The 20544-nt window shown below is 41.3% G+C and overlaps 1 protein-coding gene across 1 annotated transcript in view; it reads right to left on the bottom strand.

Annotated features, from left to right (window-relative positions):
* The window catches only part of tbc1d32 (TBC1 domain family, member 32), a 55365-nt gene that overhangs the window by 27389 nt on the left and 7432 nt on the right, over nucleotides 1-20544 (bottom strand). The window contains exons 14-24 of the mRNA XM_046372847.1: nucleotides 18046-18135; nucleotides 17271-17413; nucleotides 16546-16673; nucleotides 15272-15473; nucleotides 13829-13908; nucleotides 12623-12761; nucleotides 10443-10530; nucleotides 9549-9667; nucleotides 8085-8204; nucleotides 7736-7824; nucleotides 311-433 (exon numbers count right to left, since the gene is read on the bottom strand). Of these exons, the coding sequence (XP_046228803.1) occupies nucleotides 311-433; nucleotides 7736-7824; nucleotides 8085-8204; nucleotides 9549-9667; nucleotides 10443-10530; nucleotides 12623-12761; nucleotides 13829-13908; nucleotides 15272-15473; nucleotides 16546-16673; nucleotides 17271-17413; nucleotides 18046-18135 (1321 nt within the window). The remainder of the gene's footprint in view (nucleotides 1-310; nucleotides 434-7735; nucleotides 7825-8084; nucleotides 8205-9548; nucleotides 9668-10442; nucleotides 10531-12622; nucleotides 12762-13828; nucleotides 13909-15271; nucleotides 15474-16545; nucleotides 16674-17270; nucleotides 17414-18045; nucleotides 18136-20544) is intronic.

Genomic DNA, 20544 nt, shown 5'->3' with positions numbered 1-20544 from the left:
CTCCATCCAAAGTTAAAAATATCAAGCTTATATCTCATTTGTTATATTATATTCGTGGCAAAGTCACGACCTGACGTATTCTGCTTCTGATTGGCTTGCTTTTCTTGGTCGTGCTTGTTAGGTTTAAGCACGGCGAGTGAGATTGGTAAGGGTCAGGGTACCAAGAACAAGGTAATCCAGTCACAGTTTGGCCAATCTGTGATAATGTTACAATTAATTAGTTTATCATGACATAATTCAATTTAAGTAACTGACAATAACAAAACACTTTAATTTCCAAACACAAGTTTTTGAGTTTGTTGTTTCATACCCCTCATTAGTGTCCGTCTCAGTGTTGTTCTCCCTCTGACTCTGCAGCAGCATGGAGCAGATGTTGTACTGGCTCTCCAGCAGCAGAAAGGAGTCCAGATTACAGCAGAGCACACTGAGCAGTCTGCAGCAACACAAACAAACAAGACATCAGCATACAGACGGGACTGGCATTATGAGATACTGTAGCAGCACTGACCAGTTCACACTGTGATGCAGAACACACAGTACAGCAATGCAGAACCATGCAAACAAAGACCTCATTTGGACTTTGGTTGTCTGTTTCCCCTGGCCTTGTATGTCTGGAAGTGCTGGATCAGTCAACACAATTTTTCCTCCACCAGCTTGCCGTAGCCAATTGCAAGCTTTGTTAAGTAGGGGAGCCTCGGGGAAAGCTTCATGGCTCATTTTCAGCTGCTGGTAATGACACCAGGCTCGAGCAGGCTGTTAAGCTCCAGCAGTATTTTGAGACACTACAGTGTGTTTTAACTCCAGTGCTTCACTTCAGCGTTACAACCGGTCACAGTTTTATGAGTTCCAATTTTTGAAATGTGAAGGAATTACCAAAGTGGAATAATCATAAAAATCCAAAAGTGAAGAAGGTTGGTGAATTTCACTTCCCCACCACCTCCCTCCTATCAGCACCAGAGCTCATCTGAATTAAGACTGCATGTAAGCGCTTCTCAGTGGAGGTGGACCTGGTAATCAGTTGGGCAGATAAATCTGTGCCGATAGTACGTTTTACAAACTATCAGTATTAGCAGAACACAGCTCCAATAGTGGTGGATGGCTGCACCTTTCAGCTTTAAAGGAATAGTTTCGCATTTTGGGAACTGCTATATTTACTTTGTTGCTAAGAGTTAGATGGGAAGATCAGTACCACGCTCACATCTGTATGCTAAGTACAACAGGAAGCAGGAGGAAAAAGCTACATGTAGAGTGTCTGTCAAAGTGAAAAATGATGTAAACCTGCACGTCTAAAACGCACTAATTTACACGTTTTAATTGATCTGGCAGCAGAAATGTGTAGGTTGTTGGTTTTAGACTTATGTTATGTGCTGTAACTACTTTACAAACATATCTGTTTATCTGACCTCTCGGTGAAATGACTCCAGAGAGTCAGCGCACAGCTTTCATTTACATTTCTGTTTGTGTATGGTTTGAACGAGCATGACATAACACATTAACATGCTGCAGTGGTTTTGTTTCCTGCCTTGCGTCCAGTCTCACCTCCTGGCTCAGTCTTTATGCTTAATGCAGACATGAGAGTGAGATTAACTTCTATATGTGTATGTATATAAGGCCAAACCACAGTGTTTCTTTTAATTGAGTCCTAAAAACCTGTGGCGGTTTTCCATTCATTCAACAGAAATCCATTAATAATTGATGTATTTGGAAATATTGTGTGATTATCAGCAATGTAACTATCTATTTTCATTAAGACTAATCACCAATTGCCTATAAAAAGCCCATAAAAGATAACACATTTCTCAGTTGACCAGGAACAGAACGAGCCATTAGTCGGCTAATGGACCTGAAGGGGGCAGCACTAAAACAGGCCAAGCAACAATACACGGCTCAGATGATTCAGCTGCTTCTGCCTGTGTATTAATCAATAACCTGGTCTCAGACTGTCTTTTGCTGTTCTCTGCAGATAGGACAAAAGGTCATTCAAGTGTTTAAATCAGTTTAGGTAACCCACACTTTGCACATGCATGGTGATATTACTGTAATTTCAGACAGTTTTGTGCATGTGGACAAGTTCCTCATCACTTCTAATCATTTGTCACTTTTTTTTTTCAAACAAGACCGAAAAATAACAAATGCACAAAGAAATGAACAGAAATGTCAGGGTTATTTTTACACATTTAAAGGGCTGTTAAAACAACGCTGATGCAGCTTTTTACAAAATGACATTTCAGTTTCTAATCGTGCGTGTTCTCATACCGACGTACAAGCGGCGGTGTTGAGCTCTGCATGTTGTCTGGTGCGTCGTGTACGTTTGTCCTTGGGAAACACATCTCTCCTTTTAAGCAGCTGCCTCGTCTCCTGATGTGCTGCATGGACAGATGCCTGGACTCCTGTTTGACTGACAGCTTCACTCAGTCATTCTGACAGCAGCTCAGCAAGAGGCTGAGAGTCTGTCAGGCCTTCTGACCTCGCTCTGTTTGAAACGAAGCTGGGGAGAAGCAGGTCTGCTCCCAGTGTGTCTCTTTTGCCTTCTTTTATCAAGTCCGCTGAAGACCGGCTGTCCAGTCAAGGGGTTTTTTTGGTTTAGTTTACCTGATCTGAATGGCAAGCTTCAGACTGTAGCAGTAGAAAGTAGTTTTGTAAGAATGTTCATTTTACGGGTGCAGCTAATGATAATAACAACTAATGATAATAAATAATCGCTATTAATACATCTGCCAATACTTTTCTCAATTCATTGTTTGCTCTCCAGTCCAAAACCCAAACGTATTCAGTGTACTGACTTCTGCAAATATTCACATCGGTGTTGTGATCACAGGTTGTTATTTGTCATTTTGATATTCATGTGACCCCACGTTTACAACAAGCATGCTCCTGAAAAGCTGAAAACATTACTGGCAACAACAGACCATCATCAGAATGAATAACGGCGGTGCATGCATTCACTGCCTGAAATGTTTGCTGTGGTAACAGTGACAGTCCATCAGCTTTTCAGGCTGTGGGCAAGAAGGCAAAAAATAGCTTTGACTGAAGCATTTTTCCACGTATCTATTAGGTTTGAAACTTCCTGTCTCCCAGTTGTCGAGATTCTGCATATTTGAGATTCTCCATAGCTGGTGGAGTCCACCACTGTTGACAGTTTCTGAATAACGATGTAACTGATGTGAGCATGCTCAGTGGGAGAAGAAGCACATAAATTCTGGCCTGACTTTTCACACAGCGTTCACATCAGAGGGGTTCAGGTACGTGGCCGATTTAGGACCACGTAAGAAAGTGGACCAGCTCAGGACTGAAAAGGTCAGATTCCACTACCAGTCATGGCGTCTGGTAGTGTGTGCATATGTTCCTGCACAGGTGGTCAGTGTTGACAAGATTTGCTGTCAGTGTGTCTTTTCCTCGTCTAATTGCTGATATATTTTTACGTACTCTGACCAGATTCATAATAATGTCTGTCCTGCTTGGTGGAAATCAAATCACGTGTGAAGTTCTGCACCAGCACACTCACTTGATGTGTTCAGAGCCATCAGTGACTGAGAGAGAAGAATAAAGGCTTCCAAACAGCTCAGACGGGGAGAGAGAGTGCTGGTTGCCATGACAGAGGCTTTTAGCAACAAGGAAAAGGACTCAGGGATTTTAGCTCTCATTAGCAAGTGAAGATCAAGAGGGGTGGAAATTGTGGCTTCGTTTTTTGTCAGGAGGGCTGCACTTCAGGAATGCGTGTTTGCTTGACAGACGTGCTGGTGATTAAACCTGCACTGAATGTGTTAGAAAGCCTCTCCTATAAAGAGTCAACAGCTGCAATGTACTGCTGGAGTATAGCAGCTTAGATAATACTGATGGCTAATGTCAACAAATCCCATGAAAAAAACATGAACTGATCCTACTAACAAGTATTGTCTGTGTACCTAAAGCTTGTCCTCTTACTCGTTGCCATTGAGCTCCACTGTTGTCCAAAAAAGAAATTAAAAGCACTACAATGAGCACTGGGTGACAATGACACATTAATCTATTACAGCCAGTCTGCAGCTGAAAACAAAACCCAGTAAATGAACTAATACTTCTGTTTGAGTAATCTTTACAAAAAACTACAGTAAATTACTGAGCTCACTATTATATCTGTGACTCATTTCAACAAGCAGGGCGCCTCACTGGATATGAGGACCTTCAGCACAAAAGTAGAGTCAGGGAGCAAATATACACCTACTTCAACCTTGACTTATGCCAAACTAGTTTAAAATACACCCAATTAGCATATTTTTTCCTACTAAAGCATCTTTTCAAACTTGAATATCACTCAGTTTCCAGACGAAGTATTTTTATAAGCAAACACATATACTCTTGAAAACAACACACTAACTTTTTGTTTGTTCCATTTGAGGAAAGAGACATCGGGGGAAAACACATTCGAACAGAACAACAACCTGGAGCCTGTGGCAGATCAACAAGTGCAAACTATTGGGCCCTGAGTCTGTTCACTCCCCAGTCCACTGTGGTTGTGTCAGAGCCCATGTGATTGTCTGTGTTTGACCTGAGGTGAAGCCAGCTTTGTGTCTCTCAGGGTTTACACTGAGCCAAAGTGAAGCTAAACAACAGCTAAACAGCTAAAGTCTTAAAGCTGAGGTTGGTAAAGTTGGAGAAATGAGCAACAGAAGCAAGATTTTGAAAGTATAAAACCCCAAAAAATCCCACCCCCTTCCATCAGGCCCGGTTGGATATTCAAGAGGCGTTGAATTGTACGTTCATGTACCTTTAAACCTTGTGAACGCACCTGCTCAGTTGAGAACAATGGCATTATTTGGTATTGATACTAAGCTTAGCACAAAATAATAAGTTTTTTTCTTTTTGGCTCTTCATGCAACTTCTTTGCCATTTATTTATCAGTGATGTATATACAAAGAACAAAGAGTGTTAATCAGACATCAGACATTTGTTTGCCAGGTTGTCAGCATAATTGGAGCTCCTTTTTCTAACCAACTTCATGTCTCAGAGGAAAATACAAAAATATATGCAAAATCTGCAGTATCAAGCATCTGGAAGGAGTATCTGCAGGATTCAGAGAGTCAGATTTGATGATTTTTTGATGCCACTCGTGACTCTGTTTAATACAAATGGAAAAACAATCACACAGTGGAGGAGAAACAGCTACAGTACTTGGATCTGACAGTGATGAAACACAAGCATGAGCTCACAACGCACGGGTAGAATAATGCCACAAGGAAGGAAATACATTTCCCCTAAAAAGTGAAGGTGCACTGCTTTGTTAGAGTACAAAAAGCCAGGCATTATTAAAAACAAGCCCAGTGCATATTGTGCGTGATTGTTTGACCCTGAAATAGACCAGCGTGGGGTCAATGGTCATTTTCAATCATGCAGTCTTGATAACAAGGGCTTTTAAAGCTGAGAATTATTAGCACCGCTACATCACTAAAACAAGACCAATGCATAACATGTGAGATTGCGTGACCCTGAGGTGGATCAATGTGGGGTCGGTGGTCTTGTTTTCCATCATGCAGCCATGATAATAAGGCCATTATTTACTTTTTCTTCACACAAAGCAACCTTGAATTTCAAAAGGGAATCTATTAACTTCACTGCAGAATGTTACTGACCTTCATGCTGCAGGGGGCGCTGTCCTCCACTAAATACAAACTAAGTCAATCAGTCTAGCCTATAAAGCAATCAGTCTAACCTAACCTAAAGCAGTTAAACACAGCAGAAAATTCTCGTAAAAGACCAAAATCTGACCAGATGACTTCATCTATGAGCTCATAATACAACAGTCAGTCGCTTGCATCAGGAGTCTTAATACATGGCCGCAGCTAGCTCTTCTTCTTCTGATGATTTGGCTTCTAACATGTCTGCTGCGTGTTCTGCTAATCTGCAGTGAAGTGTTCTCGACCATCCATCCCCACGTTATTCGCCACACTGACTGCAACCCTGTCAGTGAGCGATGGGGTTCACAGGAACGCACGGTTTCTGCCAAAGTTTCGGCTGTTTCACATGACAGATTTGTGTCTGTGGTGTTTCTTGCCTGTTTTCTCAGTGGCTGGAAGTTGTCCAGCTTCAGTTAGACAGAGGTGATGTCATATACTGATATGCACCAATCAGGTTTGAGCAACATTTGATTCAAAGTGTGATGACTGTTGTGAGCTGTTTGCCCATGTTGCCAAGCCGCTCTCAGTCCAACCTTATCTAACCACACTCATGTGGCCCTAATGAAGCAGAAAAGTGGGCTTTACAGGGCAAATGTTAATGAATAGACTGTTTAACAACTGGATGTGTAAATAAGTAATGGTTTGGAAATTTAATGGGAATTTATTTTGCATAAATAGACCTGTTAGACAATGCAAGCACAACCTTCATAACCCTTCGTGTCTTGGCCCATTTTTGAGCTCTTCTGTTCGCTTCATTTTGCATTTTAAGTCTTATTTCTTTTGACACATTGTTGATTAATCACTGCAGTGTCCTTGTGTGAAGTACATGCTTTACTGATGCAATACCCCCTCTGGGATCAATAAGGCACAATCCCTGTACACTGCTGCCATAGCCCTTCAAGCTATGGATAATCAGAAAATCGAATGTAAATGTGTATGACTGTATTGTGGGTAATTCTGTGTTAAGAAGGATGTGTTCAAACATCATCTGTGTAGGAGAGCAGCACACCCACAGAAACGGTATATAACACAGGGAAGCCTTGTGTTATGTGTGTCTGCTTAGGCTTGAAGATGAGATGAAATCAGCTGTGTGGAACCTTCAAGCACAGAATTTGCTGTGGGCAAAATTTAACCGAGCAGATTTACTGAGTATACTTGCCTTAAACCAACAACCTAACCAAATCTTATACCTCAAAATGGCATAACTTGACTCACTGAAGGTAAAATGCTATATTTAGCAACGCAAAGGGAATCAGCGTTTGTTGCTTAAGTCCATCAGTCTGGGAGGCAAAGGAATAGAGAATCCTGTTCCTTTCACTTGGCTTCTGGATGTTAATAGGAGTAGGCTGACTGAAGGCACAGACAGAGTGAGTGAGTCAGCAGGGCTCCAAACAAGTCAGAGCTATTGTGATTCAGAAAGCCTTGAAAAAAGCCAAAGGAATGCACAGCAGCCACCAGAACACTGCAAATGCAACTGAGACGCTGTCGCACCTGTGAATGTAAAGACAATCTCTTGCACAGATTGCTTTCTGTCTCCTCCACACAAAAGCCATTTAGCCATTTCTATCCTGCACCACATTAACCTCAGCAACAAACCTAACATAACCTTTAAGCTGTAATGCGGAACTTTTCTCAGACAGATGTTAAGTTGTTGGCATTTTACAGTATATTATTGCAGTACTAGCTTGTATTGCAACCCCACCCATAAGCTGAACACAAAACTGAGGATAGCTTTTCATTTTAGAGGAATTTCTTCCCTTCCTTCATAACCCTTTGCACTTATGATTTCTGTTCCTCATAAATATAGAAATACACACACACACACACGCACACACAGAGGGCCCAGCTTACTTCTCTCTTATCCAGAGAAATCCTTTCATCAGCCTTTCAGTACTGGGTAATCAAAGTATAAAGAACCATGTCACTCTGCTACTGCCAGAGGCTGAAGTGTGTGCGTGTATGTGTATGTAAGTGTGTGTGTGTGTGTGTATGCATACGTGTGCTCAATCACCAGGTGTTAATCTGATACCATGTGCTTCCCCACTAATGTTAAGTAACATGGAAAAAAATATCAATCTCACCTCAGGCCGAATGTGTGAGACTGCTCATAGTGGAACAGGGAATTAATCTTCGCATCTGAATTCACAGCAATAAGCCTGTCAATCAAGTCCTGTGGAGTAAAATGAGAGGCTGTGAAAACAAATACTGCAGTTATGGCTGCAAAAAAGAAAACAATGTGGGTATTTATGATGTAAGGTGAAAAATGTACATCAGGCACAGGGTGTCGGGGGTTTAGGAGGAGGACGTTGTGAGGCAAAACAAATACGTGGGTGGTGGTGGAAGACAAAATGAAAAAGTGCAAACATGCCCTCAAATGGCTGAAAGAGGCACTGCACTGAGTGTGGATTACATGGAGTGAAAAACACTCACAGGAATGGAGCTTGGCATCTCTCTCAGGGTGTATTCACCCTTGTTGGCCAGAGGCTGTCGGCCCAGGAGCTCCCACACCGACTGGGAGGAGGAGAGCAGGTTGACCAAGGACAGGAAGGACTGTAGAGAGACAGTGAGACAGGCAGACAGACACTTTGAGGGTAAAGACTGAAATTAGAGATCAACTCAAAAGTCACAACTGGTCATGGTTGGGATCATTTTTTTTTAAAAGTTTGGAATTGAAGAGTGATCGAGCACTCGCGCTCACTGCTGACGATCCTCACCAGGAGTGAACTTTTAATATAATTCATGCCATCTATTTAGTTTTTATTTTACTAAAATGTGGTGTGTGCTTTCTAAAAAATACCTGAAAGGGTTGGCAGAAATACCAGTCAAAGGGTTGGTTAAGCAACTGTGCACATTCCAGTGAAATTAACCTTTAAATAAAATATAAATACTACACAGATAGGAAGATGAGGCTGAACTGGCCAGTTCATGTTGATGTCCAGCATAAGAACTGTCTGTGATGAGAACTTAAAATGATGCAAAAACAAAGCAAACCTGAGAAAAACTGAAAGAAAAAGGCACAGACTAAACAGAACAGAAGAGCTAAAGCTCACATATACATATAATATATAATATAAACAAATCTTTTTTGTTTGGTTTTTTTTTTTTATTGTAATTGTAAAATAATATGCAAACATGGTGTATAGATAGATAGATAGATAGATAGATAGATAGATAGATAGATACTTTATTGATCCTGGTAATGCATTGGTAATGCTGGTAATGCATTACCGAGCTTCTTCTGCTTGTTTGAAAGATGAATTACAGACTGTTACACGTTTTACTGCCTGTCTGTCTATTTGTGTTTTTAATGTATTCCAACACAACATACTGAGCAAATCTAAACTCACAGGTAAGGTGAAAATATGATCCATCCCTCAGTCAAAACACAAAACTTCCTCAGACATATTTTTTAACTGCACATTTCATCGGTTTCCAAGGCAAACTCAGTTCTGGAGCTCTGTTGCCTCTGTGCTGGCCGGGGTAGACTTCAAGGTCTGTCTGTATGTATGTAACCTGGCGGCTGACCCGCTGATAAGGCAGGCTTTAAAGTCACCAGTGGCAGGCCACAGTTCACACTTCACTGGTTGTCCGTATTCACTTGGCTAGCTTCACTGAGAGAGACGACTTGGCTCCTGTCAGAGGCCAGCAGCACACACATACATACTGACACACACTAGAGCTTCAACTCAAAGTCTGAGTCTGTCCTGGACTGAACCTGTAAATCCTGTCCAGGTTGGTGCCAAATCTAAAAATGTGGCTTCACGCAAGGAGGAACAGTTCTCAAGGCTTAAAACACAGAGAGTAACCAGGGACCACAGCTCTGTTCGACTGAAAATCTATCCTTACGTGTCTCAGCTAAAGCTCAATCAGTTCAAACACACACACACAAAATACCTTGAGGCAGCTTCTGTCTATGGGGTCCATGGGCGTGGGCTTGGGCCGGACCACCCTGACGTCTTCGCTGCCGCACTCAAGATCAGACCACAGCTCTACCACCAGCGCCCGCACGAAACCTGCAGCGCAACATCAAGCCCGTGGTTTCAGTATGGATTTGTCTTATTTTGGTTAAAGAGAGAAACTTCCTTTCTTACAATGTTGAGATTTTGAATTGTTTATTAATTAAACTGAAGGCTAAGAGAGCTTGGGAAACATCTCGCAGCTTCAGTTATTGGGGGGGTTATCAAGCTGTCGCCTCTGTCTTCAGACAAACATATGAGACAGGACGAGCCACAGCTAGCTGGTTAGCATATCTGGCCATATGGATATATCTCACAAATTTCGTGCTGCAAAACTTCTATTTGCCTTCTGTTCTTTTCTGTTTGCAGTATTACAAAAGGTTCTTAATCTTGGTATTCTAGGTTTTGCTGAGAGGAAACAGCAGAGACAGACAGGACATATGGTAGGAGAGAGAAGAAAGGAGGAAATCTAGTCCTCCTTTCCACACAGCATTAACATATGCCTGAAATATAGAATGTATTCAGGTATGATTTACTACAAAACCTTGGAAATGATATCTGTCTAAAAGAGAAATTTACATCTGATTTACATCTCTTGTCAGTCAGCTGCTCAAACCACATACTGTCTCAATCCTTACAAAAATGTGACAGCTAACACCTCTTCTGTCTCTTTCTTCATCCACTTATCCTGTCGGAAATAATGTGGAAAAAAATGTTGCTCCCTGGGCAGCTTGTTGCCTGCTTCATATCGACGACGCTAAAAACAACTCGAAATACAAGCCTTAAGCAACACAGCTGTTAAGTGTTTGTGCAAGTTAGTGCTTTTTTGTACCTGAACTGTGCAAAGCTGCCACCCCTGGAGCAGTGGCTGCCACCTGTGTCACCATCACACCATATCCAAACTTCTCACAGCGGCTCACCTGCAGAAAACACACACAGAAACCCCATAATCCACGGAAATATTCCAGTACTTTACCTTTTATCTTTTTAGCTTTGGCTCACGTAAGTCAAGGTTGGGACAGGACAGACAAATAAAGAATTAATGTAGACAAAGGAAGGACATGAATTTCAAGAGGGACAAGCTTTATATCTGAGGAAAACGAATTGTAAATTTGCCGCTTGCGATTCAGCATCCAAACTCTGTCATGACACTGTGAGAATCCTGAGGAGAAATCAAATTGCAAATTGATTTTGGAGTGTGCAGGCCCTTCATTAATTACAACACAATGTCACAACTAAAAACAGACAAAATATAATTACATACCATAATTAAAGTGAAATGCCAAACGAGAGATGCAATTACATGAGTGTGTAAACAATGGCAGTAAATGAAGCCCACGGGGGATTAGCCAAGGTTTACCATATGAATGGCAGACAATACTATGTATGTGAGGCATATGCAGAGCCCAGGGATTAATAAGTTGGAGTCAGTGTGGGAGTAGCAGCATGTAACGGCCTCCAGGCTGTTGGTGAATACTGAACAGTCTTCAGGAAAAATGACTGTGGCCTTGAGGAGGAGCGGGAGCAACAAATTACCACATCCTCTGCAGAATGAATTAGGGATACTGATGACACAGGCCAACAGAATGAATAAAAGTCTTTAAGAAGGATTATGTTCAGTAGGATCACACATTATAGAATACAAAAGCCTAGAAATACTCTATGCATTGCAAACATTCAGTCTGTGAGGGAGTCATCCCCAAATCTACGCTTGTGTACATAAAAGTTTTGTGATTTCTTTTTCTCATCAGATAAAACACACAACTGCACAACTTACATCTACGTGTATTAACAAACAGCTACTCTAGATTTGTGTTTCTTCAAGCCAGATGAAATATTAACATTTTAATTCAATGTAATTTAATGTAGTCAATGCAGTCTGTGTGTAATCACTATTTTTCATAATCTGGCTTCATTGCTGGCTGTAATTCAAGTCATAGTGGCAAAGAATGCATTAAATAGCATAATATTACTTTGCCACTGATGCTATGGAGAGGGTTTAAAAACTGAGTCACAACCAACATTAAATCTTCCAGGGTGTCCATAAAGGTATTGAAACCGTTTCATATCAACGTCATCCCTTATCAGCATTTCTGCAGAAATTGTGTGATTGATATGAGGGTGTTACGGCAGATGAATGTGACCAGCTTACAGTTTAACTTGAAATTAGTACTTTTACAGCTAAGTGACTTTAACATGTTGATTTCCTTAACATAGCGTGACCCATATTTACATTTATTGTTAGGCGGCAACATCTAGTTGTGGACTCCAAGGAGGAAGTCAGGTGATGAAGGTACTGTAAAGTTCTGTTCTGTTCTCCACCATCAGGAGATCTGATTTGTGTTTTGCTGTGTTGCAATGAACTGTGGGTAATTATTTCACTGCAGTCTGTTAAAGACTGCATCACAAGCAGACTCCCTGGAAGTCTGCAGGAAGTCCAGTCGAGGCCCTGGATGGTTTGGACAGCCCTCAGAACTTGCAGACTTCCCCAGAACGCACCTGCAAAGAGTCTGCGAGCGTGAAACAGCAGCGAAGTCCACACATTTGGATTCTGCCAAACAAACGCACCTTAATGTAAACAACATAGTTATTTTAACTAAACCATGATCTTTTCCTACACCTAACCAGACTGTGACCATTTCACAACTTTAAGCATGTGAGGACGGATGTCTGTCTGTTGTTTCTGCTGCTCCCAAAGTACCACAGCCGAGGTGCCCTTGAGCAAGTCAGTGGATCCCCGATCCGCTCGCTGGGGACTTTCAGTGATTAACTGCATTTGGTTTGGGCAGCTTTCAGGTGTGCACGTGTGTGTAAATGTAAAAAGCATTTGGCTCCGTGAACCTGCAATCTATAATTAAAGGATAGAAAAACCATTAATTAGATCACGCTGGACTGCAACACACCTGGCAAGCTGGGTGTAAACATATAAAAGTGATGAAGGAAATCAAAATGTAAAAGGAACAAACTGATTCTAACCAGTTATGCTTGTGGTGCATTACAGCACAGTATTACCTGCAGTTTTTTAGTAAAGCGAGAGAACATGTACGAGACGCACTCGTTGATGGCTCCTGTCTGCTGGAGCAGCAGCAGGCCTTTAGGAGTTGCAGCAAAGTTCAGCAGGCTGTCCAATAGCGTCTCCTCCCAGATGAGCCTGAAGTCAAGGGAAGACACACCGTCTTCAATCACACAGGTAAACAGCTGGGAAAATGTACAGCTGGTAAACAAGCTTCTTGGCTGAGAAACGCTGACCACGCCTGAAGTATTTGTGGTCAGTTTCCCCGCATTTATTGCTTCTTTGAGAGATTTGAGCTCCTTACTTACACTATTTTTTTGTTTGTTTGTTGTGTTAACTCATCACAATGGTAGCAGGAGCTTCCATGGCAGCCTCCCTGAAAACACTGACTGCTTGAATAAGTTAAATTTTTGCTCCCATAAAAGTTGTGGCTGAAGTTAACTTCACCCAGTTCATACTTAACAGTTTGCCTTCACTTTTTATTGGCATAAGGTAAACGTGTAGCACTAAGAAATCTACTTTGGCAGACACTCTGGTATTTAGCTCAGCTGTGATATGTAATTTGCTTTGGGTGGAGGTAGGAACATTGCAGCAGTTAATCTGTGCAAACAGCAAAACTACAGTATCCTTGTTATGGGAGGACATTGTTCACTGTGTTGTCATTAGAAAATTCTTAAATAACGGAAGTACATCTCAATTATGTATGCGCTCATGTACTACGTGCTGTGCATGCAGTTACTCTACAGTAGATGGGAGATCAGTTGCATTGCATCGCACGTGTTAACGTTAGATTAACGGTGGACTTCAATAAATACAACCAGATTTTATGGTATCTTGGCAATCAAGAACCACATTGTAATTGAACTGTAATTCAGGTCAACGTCTTGAATCTGCCGCGTGAGTGGAGTGCGAGTGCTTGTTATGTGAACAAGAGGCTGTTATTACTCAACATCTTCATTTGTGTTGGTGTTTAGTTCACAGCACCTGAGACAGAGGTTTTACTAATGCACACACAGCATGTTGTGTTAATTATGGTGTTTGCAGACACTTCACATATCTCCTACTGCAAGTAAACTTGTTCAAAAGCATTTGGTAAGTTTACAACATATCTGACAAGGGAACAAGCTTACTAAAGTAGTTTTTAAATTACATGTCAAAAGCAGTTTGATTCCTATCAGAAGTCTTGAATGTGTGTGTAGCCTCACGTGTTCTGCAGCTCCTGGGTGGATGCTCCAGCAGTGGCTCCAGGTACCGGGGTCGGAACCCTTTCTGACAAGATGCTGGTCTAGAGAGGAAGAAGGGGAAAGGATATTTTCACTTCATGCGTATGAGTCTGTTGAGTCTGAATTCTCTAATGTCTCATTCACATCATGCTGTTTTTTATTCTAATTTAAATTAATCTAAGCCTTACAGGTTTACACTGAATCATGAATCATGATTTCATAAATTGCTTTTCTGTCTTTTTACTTTCATCTTGATATTGCAAATGATTTACAATTGATCATTTAATCATACACAATAGATAATTGTTGTCCATTTCATCCTAATGGAATAAAGGACAGCAATAATCAGGAAAAGTGCAGCTCCAAAGAGCCAACAGTTTGAACCAACTAAATGAATGCACTGAAAACTACTCTAAGAGACTGAATTTATTACTCTAAATGGACTGTTTATTTATTAAGAAAGTTCCAGAAGGTCATAAACCTTCTTGCACCATCTGACGTTTGGCACAAAACTGACTGGCTGTCTAATCCATCAAATCTGTAACTGCTAACGTGAACTAATTCAAACCACACGCCTCCATAAGATGCCTCCCACAAACCTCAGGGGCCAAGCAGGCGTATGCTTGTAGCAAGTGGACTGAGGACTGAGGCTGCAGTTATAAAATGCAACACTATGCAAACTGATGTGGACTTGGATTTGGGACATCGTACAGCACATGCTGTCCAGTGTACGACCAGCGTATTAATTAATATTTAACAAATACTGCTGAAAGACAGGAGGAAGCGAGTGGAGAAATGTTTTGGACTGATTCCAAAATGTTTCATACAAGTTAATTTTTGATTCCTCGCTGTTATCTGTAAGATTCGTAAGACGTGACTGTGTGTTCTATTTACAGAAATCTACCGTTGAGACATTAATGAGATGTAAAGGTTGGAGATGTCATTCATGTCTCGGTGGCGGTTGCACTGCTCGTCTTTTCCATGTTTCCTCTTGTAGAGTTGGTTTGAGTTTTGGTTTCAAATTCGATTCTCTGTTTGCTTTTTTCTTTCTTTTCTTTTTTTCTCTGTTTTCTGATTTTGATGCTTTGTTGCAACAAAAGCAGTTTTTGAAAATGAACTGAATCAGATTACGATGGTTGGTTAATTCCCTCCATTTGCGAGGATCGTAGAGGAGTGAATACTGCATTCATGAAGCAAATGAAACATGACAGGAGGATTCCAACCACTGAAACTGATCGTCAGACATGGACACCCCTCCAACAGATAGAAAAGACTCAGATATGTTTTTATGGGCAGAGTGGTCAAGCAGTGCACTTTATTACTTATCTAAAGTCTACTCTTTAACCACTCAAAATCTGAGGGGAAGTCTAAGACATTCAAGCTAAAAAAAAACACGTTTGACCAGTGTTCTGTTGAGAAAGGTACCTTTTTCCAGGCAGCGGCTACAGCCTTGTGCAGGCCGTAGGGTCGGAGGACCTGTAAACCCTCACAGGTGTTGTATATCTGCCTACAGACAAAGATGAAGGCTCCACATAACATATGGGACACGTCCGAGTCGCTCAGTGACGACAGCTCTTTATCCAGCAGCCTGAGGGTGAACTGAACAACGACATGTGCAGCGCAGGTTCTGCAGAGGTGAAGGGACGCACAGAAAAATATGTTGAGAAAACATACAAAATAGACATGTTTTCATGCGATGAAAGATCACAAAGTACACAGGGGACCAAGGCAGCTCACGTGACTTTTGTCGTGCTTTAATTCCTTTTTCACATGTCACATCCATTCTAGCACATTGCTTCGTGACTGTTTGTTGCGTTGTTCCCTGACTTACAAGAGACGTGGTGATTAGTCTCTTACATGCTCATTTTTACAGCATATTTCTCAGAGGAGGCGCAGAATTAATGAACGACTAAAGGCTGATTTATGATGGGCAGCCAAACTGCCTTCACCAGGCTGGCTGACGAGAGACATTTACTGAACCAAAATATTTTTCATGTCTGCTCCACAGGAAGATATCAACAGTGTTTGTATTTATTGATTAACTGATTTTATTTCCCTGCCCACCATAGTGAGTGAGGGGAACACGAAGCTCACAAACAGGCTGGGAAATGATCAGTCAGTGAAGATACAGTTAATAAATTGAAAACGCATACACAGCGGGACGTTTGTGTGATTTGAGCAGCTGTCTATACACATGATGCTTTGCTAAAGGCGACAGAAATGCTGTTGCCATGGATACGACTTAAGAACCTTTAGCTAAAGCACAAATTGAAACAACATGTGACTTTTACTTTCTGTCATGTGACTCATCAAAAGCCTCAAGAGCCTGACAATAAATCAGAACATTAGTCTAAACAAAGTTTTGCCCTCGACAGTTAATGTCGGACAGATGGACACAGGCTGGTCAGGGACAGCCAATCGAAGCACAAGGCCAAAGTAACTTGACGCCTGAGTGACCCAGAGTATCTTTAATAAAACACAGTTTGAGTTTGAGTAGATCAAAGATATAATCACAGTGAGCGACAAACCAGCAACATCCTCGGGTCTAATCTGCTTTCTGTGCAGAATCAGGAGGATTTGTTATGCAAACTTAACTTTGCACTGAAGTCTTCTTGCTATAAAAATGTAATTTATTCATTGCCATGAAAGATACAAAATGACACCGTGCATTTAATCATAATTCAATCACACTGTCTCACCTCTCAGTGTGGGCTACAGCGACATTCTTCTCGTATAAGAAGAGAGCTAATCCTCTGTCAGTGTTTGCGATGCGAGCCAGAACGTCAGCGACGAGAGTAAGTGTTGCTGCAGGAGATTTTAATTGAACCTGAAAACCGTAGAGAATAAACAGAAAATTACCCAACTGACTCGGAAACACGCAGAATCCCAGCAGGGATGAAAAGAGTGCAATTTCAGTCTTGAATACTGAAATAATGTCATTAACTCTGACAATGATGAAACTAAGCAAAAGGTATTTCTATTTTCATCAGGAATGCTTCCATATTTTCAGTTTTTGAAAGGCTGACTTTGACGTTCCTGCTGTGACAAATTAACAGCTACTCTTCTGTGTCGTCTGTTTCAGCATGATTCTAGCACTTTAGGATTCATGATGATGTTAGAATCGAGCTTAAAAACTTGAGGCTTGAGGTAATGGGCTTGAGGTGAGGATAAGTTTGTGACTACAGACTTTGCATTTATGGTCAATATTAGGATTAGATGCACATTAGAGAAATATGGTGAAGGCGAATGTTATGCATGCAAAGGTAAAATTAGAATAATTCAAGTTCATGGTCAGGTCAAAGTGTTATGACTGAAGTTGCCATATTCTAAAAGTCTGTGTATCAGTCAGACACAAGTTTGCGCATTATGAAATGAAATTGTTCTATCAGCATTCACAAAATGTGTGTGTGTGTGTGTGTGTGACCTGCTGTCCACTGAGCAGAGCTACGACAGGAGCCAGCAGCGTCTCCATTACAGGGGTCTGGTGGAGACACTCTGCTGCACACTCTGTCCTCTCACACAGCATCCACAGCACCTCCATGGCCAGACCACTGGGCGACAGGGCGTCTGAACACACAAACAATAAATTAGAACCTTTTCTCCAACTGAAATATTATGTGCTTTGTGTTTGGACATCATTTAGATGAGGTAAATGCGTGCCATGCCATCTTACAGTGTCGCCGGACACTCTGCCCTGCCTGTACCATATCTGTCAATAGCCTAAGATGCTATTTCTATCATTTTGTACAGTAAGTTCTGTAACTTTGATACTTGGAGTACATTTTGCTGATAATTCTTCTGTACTTTTAATATCACAAGTGGTGCAGGTGATAGCCATCTGACTGCAGGTAAAATATTAATATAAATCAATGACTTGCAGCAAGACGAGATGATTCTCTGACAAAGTCAGGGTAGGGGACACTATTGATCGCTGGCAGCAAAGTTGCTGCAGTGTAATTCATGAGAATGAATGGTGCAATAAAGCAAGGACTTTCAGGAGAATATCGTAGGGCTGCATGACTCAGTACAAGGTTAAGAGATAAAGGATATGGTCTGTGCAGCGCTGTTATGCCTTACAGGGAGGGTCACTATGTTCCTTCAGTCCCTGATTCCAGACTCACAATCTGGACAGAAACTAGGGAGGAAGTTGAAACTCAATCACTTACTTTATAGCCGTGTATGGGTGTGTGGGGGCCCACCTGTGCGTGACGAGTCACTGTGTGAAGGTTTGGGGTGTTGGTACATGATGTTGATCAGGATAATAACCAGGTCTGTCAGGCTGACTGGATCTGAGAAACAGACGTGATTAAGAAGTAAATCAGTGTCTAGACAGGAGACAGTAAAAATAATGAGCACCACTGTGAAGAAAATGAACTGAAGAAGACCAGGATCCTTTTGGTTCATAGTTTGCACCAGATTGTCAAGGATGAGTTTTAGTGTCTGGTGTGTAAAACTGCTTCATATCAGGAAAAATGCAGCTAATCGTTTGTTTGTATTTCAACTGGAACAAGACAGACACAAAGTGTTTAGAGTCAAAAACACTTTCACAGGGACGTATGAAGGGATTTTATATTCAATCATAATCCACACATACACTACCATTCAAAAGTTTGGGGTCACTTAGAAATTTCCTTATTTTTTAAAGAAAATCACAGTTTTTTTCAGTGAAAATAACTTTAAACTAATCACAGATACACTCTATACATTGCTAATGTGGTAAATGACTATTCTACCTGCAAATGTATGGTTTTTGGTGCAATATCTACATAAGTGTATAGGGGCCCATTTTCAGCAACTATCACTCCAGTGTCCTAATGGTACAGTGTGTTTGCAAAGGGTGTGCAAAATGTTAGCACACCTGAAAACAGTTTAGCTAATTAGATAAGCTATAAAACCGACCTTCCTTTTAGCATGTTGAGTATCTGGAGCATCACATTTGTTGGGTCGATTAAACGCTCAAAATGGCCAGAAAAAGAGAACTTTCATGTGAAACTCGACAGTCTATTCTTGTTCTTAGAAATGAAGGCTGTTCCACGCGAGAAATTGCCAAGAAACTGAGGATTTCAACTGTGTGTACTACTCTCTTCAGAGAAGAGCACAAACAGGCTCTAACCAGAGTAGAAAGAGAAGTGGGAGGCCCCGCTGCACAACTGAGCAAGAAGATAAGTACATTAGAGTCTCTAGTTTGAGAAATAGACGCCTCACAGGTCCTCAACTGGCAGCTTCATTAAACAGTACCCGCAAAACGCCAGTGTCTACATCTACAGTGAAGAGGCGACTCCGGGATGCTGGTCTTCAGGGCAGAGTGGCAAAGAAAAAGCCATATCTGAAACTGGCCAATAAAAGAAAAAGATTAATATGGGCAAAAAACACAGGCATTGGACAGAGGAAGATTGGAAAAAAGTGTTATGGACGGACGAATCGAAGTTTGAGGTGTTTGGATCACACAGAAGAACATTTGTGAGATGCAGAAAAACTGAAAGGATGCTGGAAGAGTGCCTGACGCCATCTGTCAAGCATGGTGGGGGTAACGTGATGGTCTGGGGTTGCGTTGGTGCTGGTAAGGTGGGAGATTTGTTCAGGGTAAAAGGGATTTTGAATAAGGAAGGCTATCACTCCATTTTGCAACGCCATGCCCTACCCTGTGGACAGCGCTTGATTGGAGCCAATTTTATCCTACAGCAGGACAATGACCCAAAGCACACTTCAACATTGTGCAAGAACTATTTAGAGAAGAAGCAAGCAGCTGGTATTATCTCTGTAATGGAGTGGCCAGCGCAGTCACCAGATCTAAACCCCATTGAGCTATTGTGGGAGCAGCTTGACCGTATGGTACGCAAGACGTGCCCATCCAGCCAATCCAATCCAAAGGTCTGCAATGCTGTAATTGCTGCCAATGGAGGATTTTTTGACGAAAGCAAAGTTTGAAGGTCTTCACTATATTTTCTGTTCATTTTACAACACATGGTGGTAAATAAATGTGACTTTTCATGGAAAACACAAAATTGTCTGGGTGACCCCAAACCTCTGAACGGTGTACTTCATATCCACATGAAACACTTAATGCTGATTAGGGTAAAATTAATTGACAGCTATAGTCAATTAATTGTTTAACTAATAAAACTAATATGATGTTATGTCATTATACATGGAATCAAAGTGATGATGACTGATCATTAAAATAAACAATAATGAAAATTAATGTAAATTAATAGTTGCGGCCCTATACTACATCATATAATGTACATATGACTTACAGATAATGTAATACATGTTGCTAAGGACAGATGAATAATTGTCGTCATCTGCCAAAATGTGCTCTGAATGTTAAAAAAGACAATAAATCACATTTCAGTTTCTCACAGCTCACTCTGTGTGTGTCTATGACAGAGAGCTGACTGCTGACGACAAGAAAGTGATAAAATATTATTAGGAAATAATGCCTGGGATGAAATAATCAGGTCTAGTCAAACAAAACAAAGAAAATCTTCTGAAACATTTCAAACAATTGACAGCTTGTTTAGGAAGTGACACATAGTATGACACACATGGGCGAGAAATCACCCTGGTGCCCACTTTCAGGCCTCCACCCAGAAGAGTGGGCCTTCCGATCAATAGAAACGGCTCTGACGTCAGAGATTCGATCGTCTCCAGACTTATTTGGAAGAAGAGTGATAAATGACTAAGCAGACGGTATT

The sequence above is a fragment of the Scatophagus argus genome, chromosome 19, assembly GCF_020382885.2.
Source record: "Scatophagus argus isolate fScaArg1 chromosome 19, fScaArg1.pri, whole genome shotgun sequence".
NCBI lineage: Eukaryota > Metazoa > Chordata > Actinopteri > Scatophagidae > Scatophagus > Scatophagus argus.
Note: the sequence above shows the minus strand (reverse complement) of the source record. Positions and strands in the feature narration are given on the sequence as shown.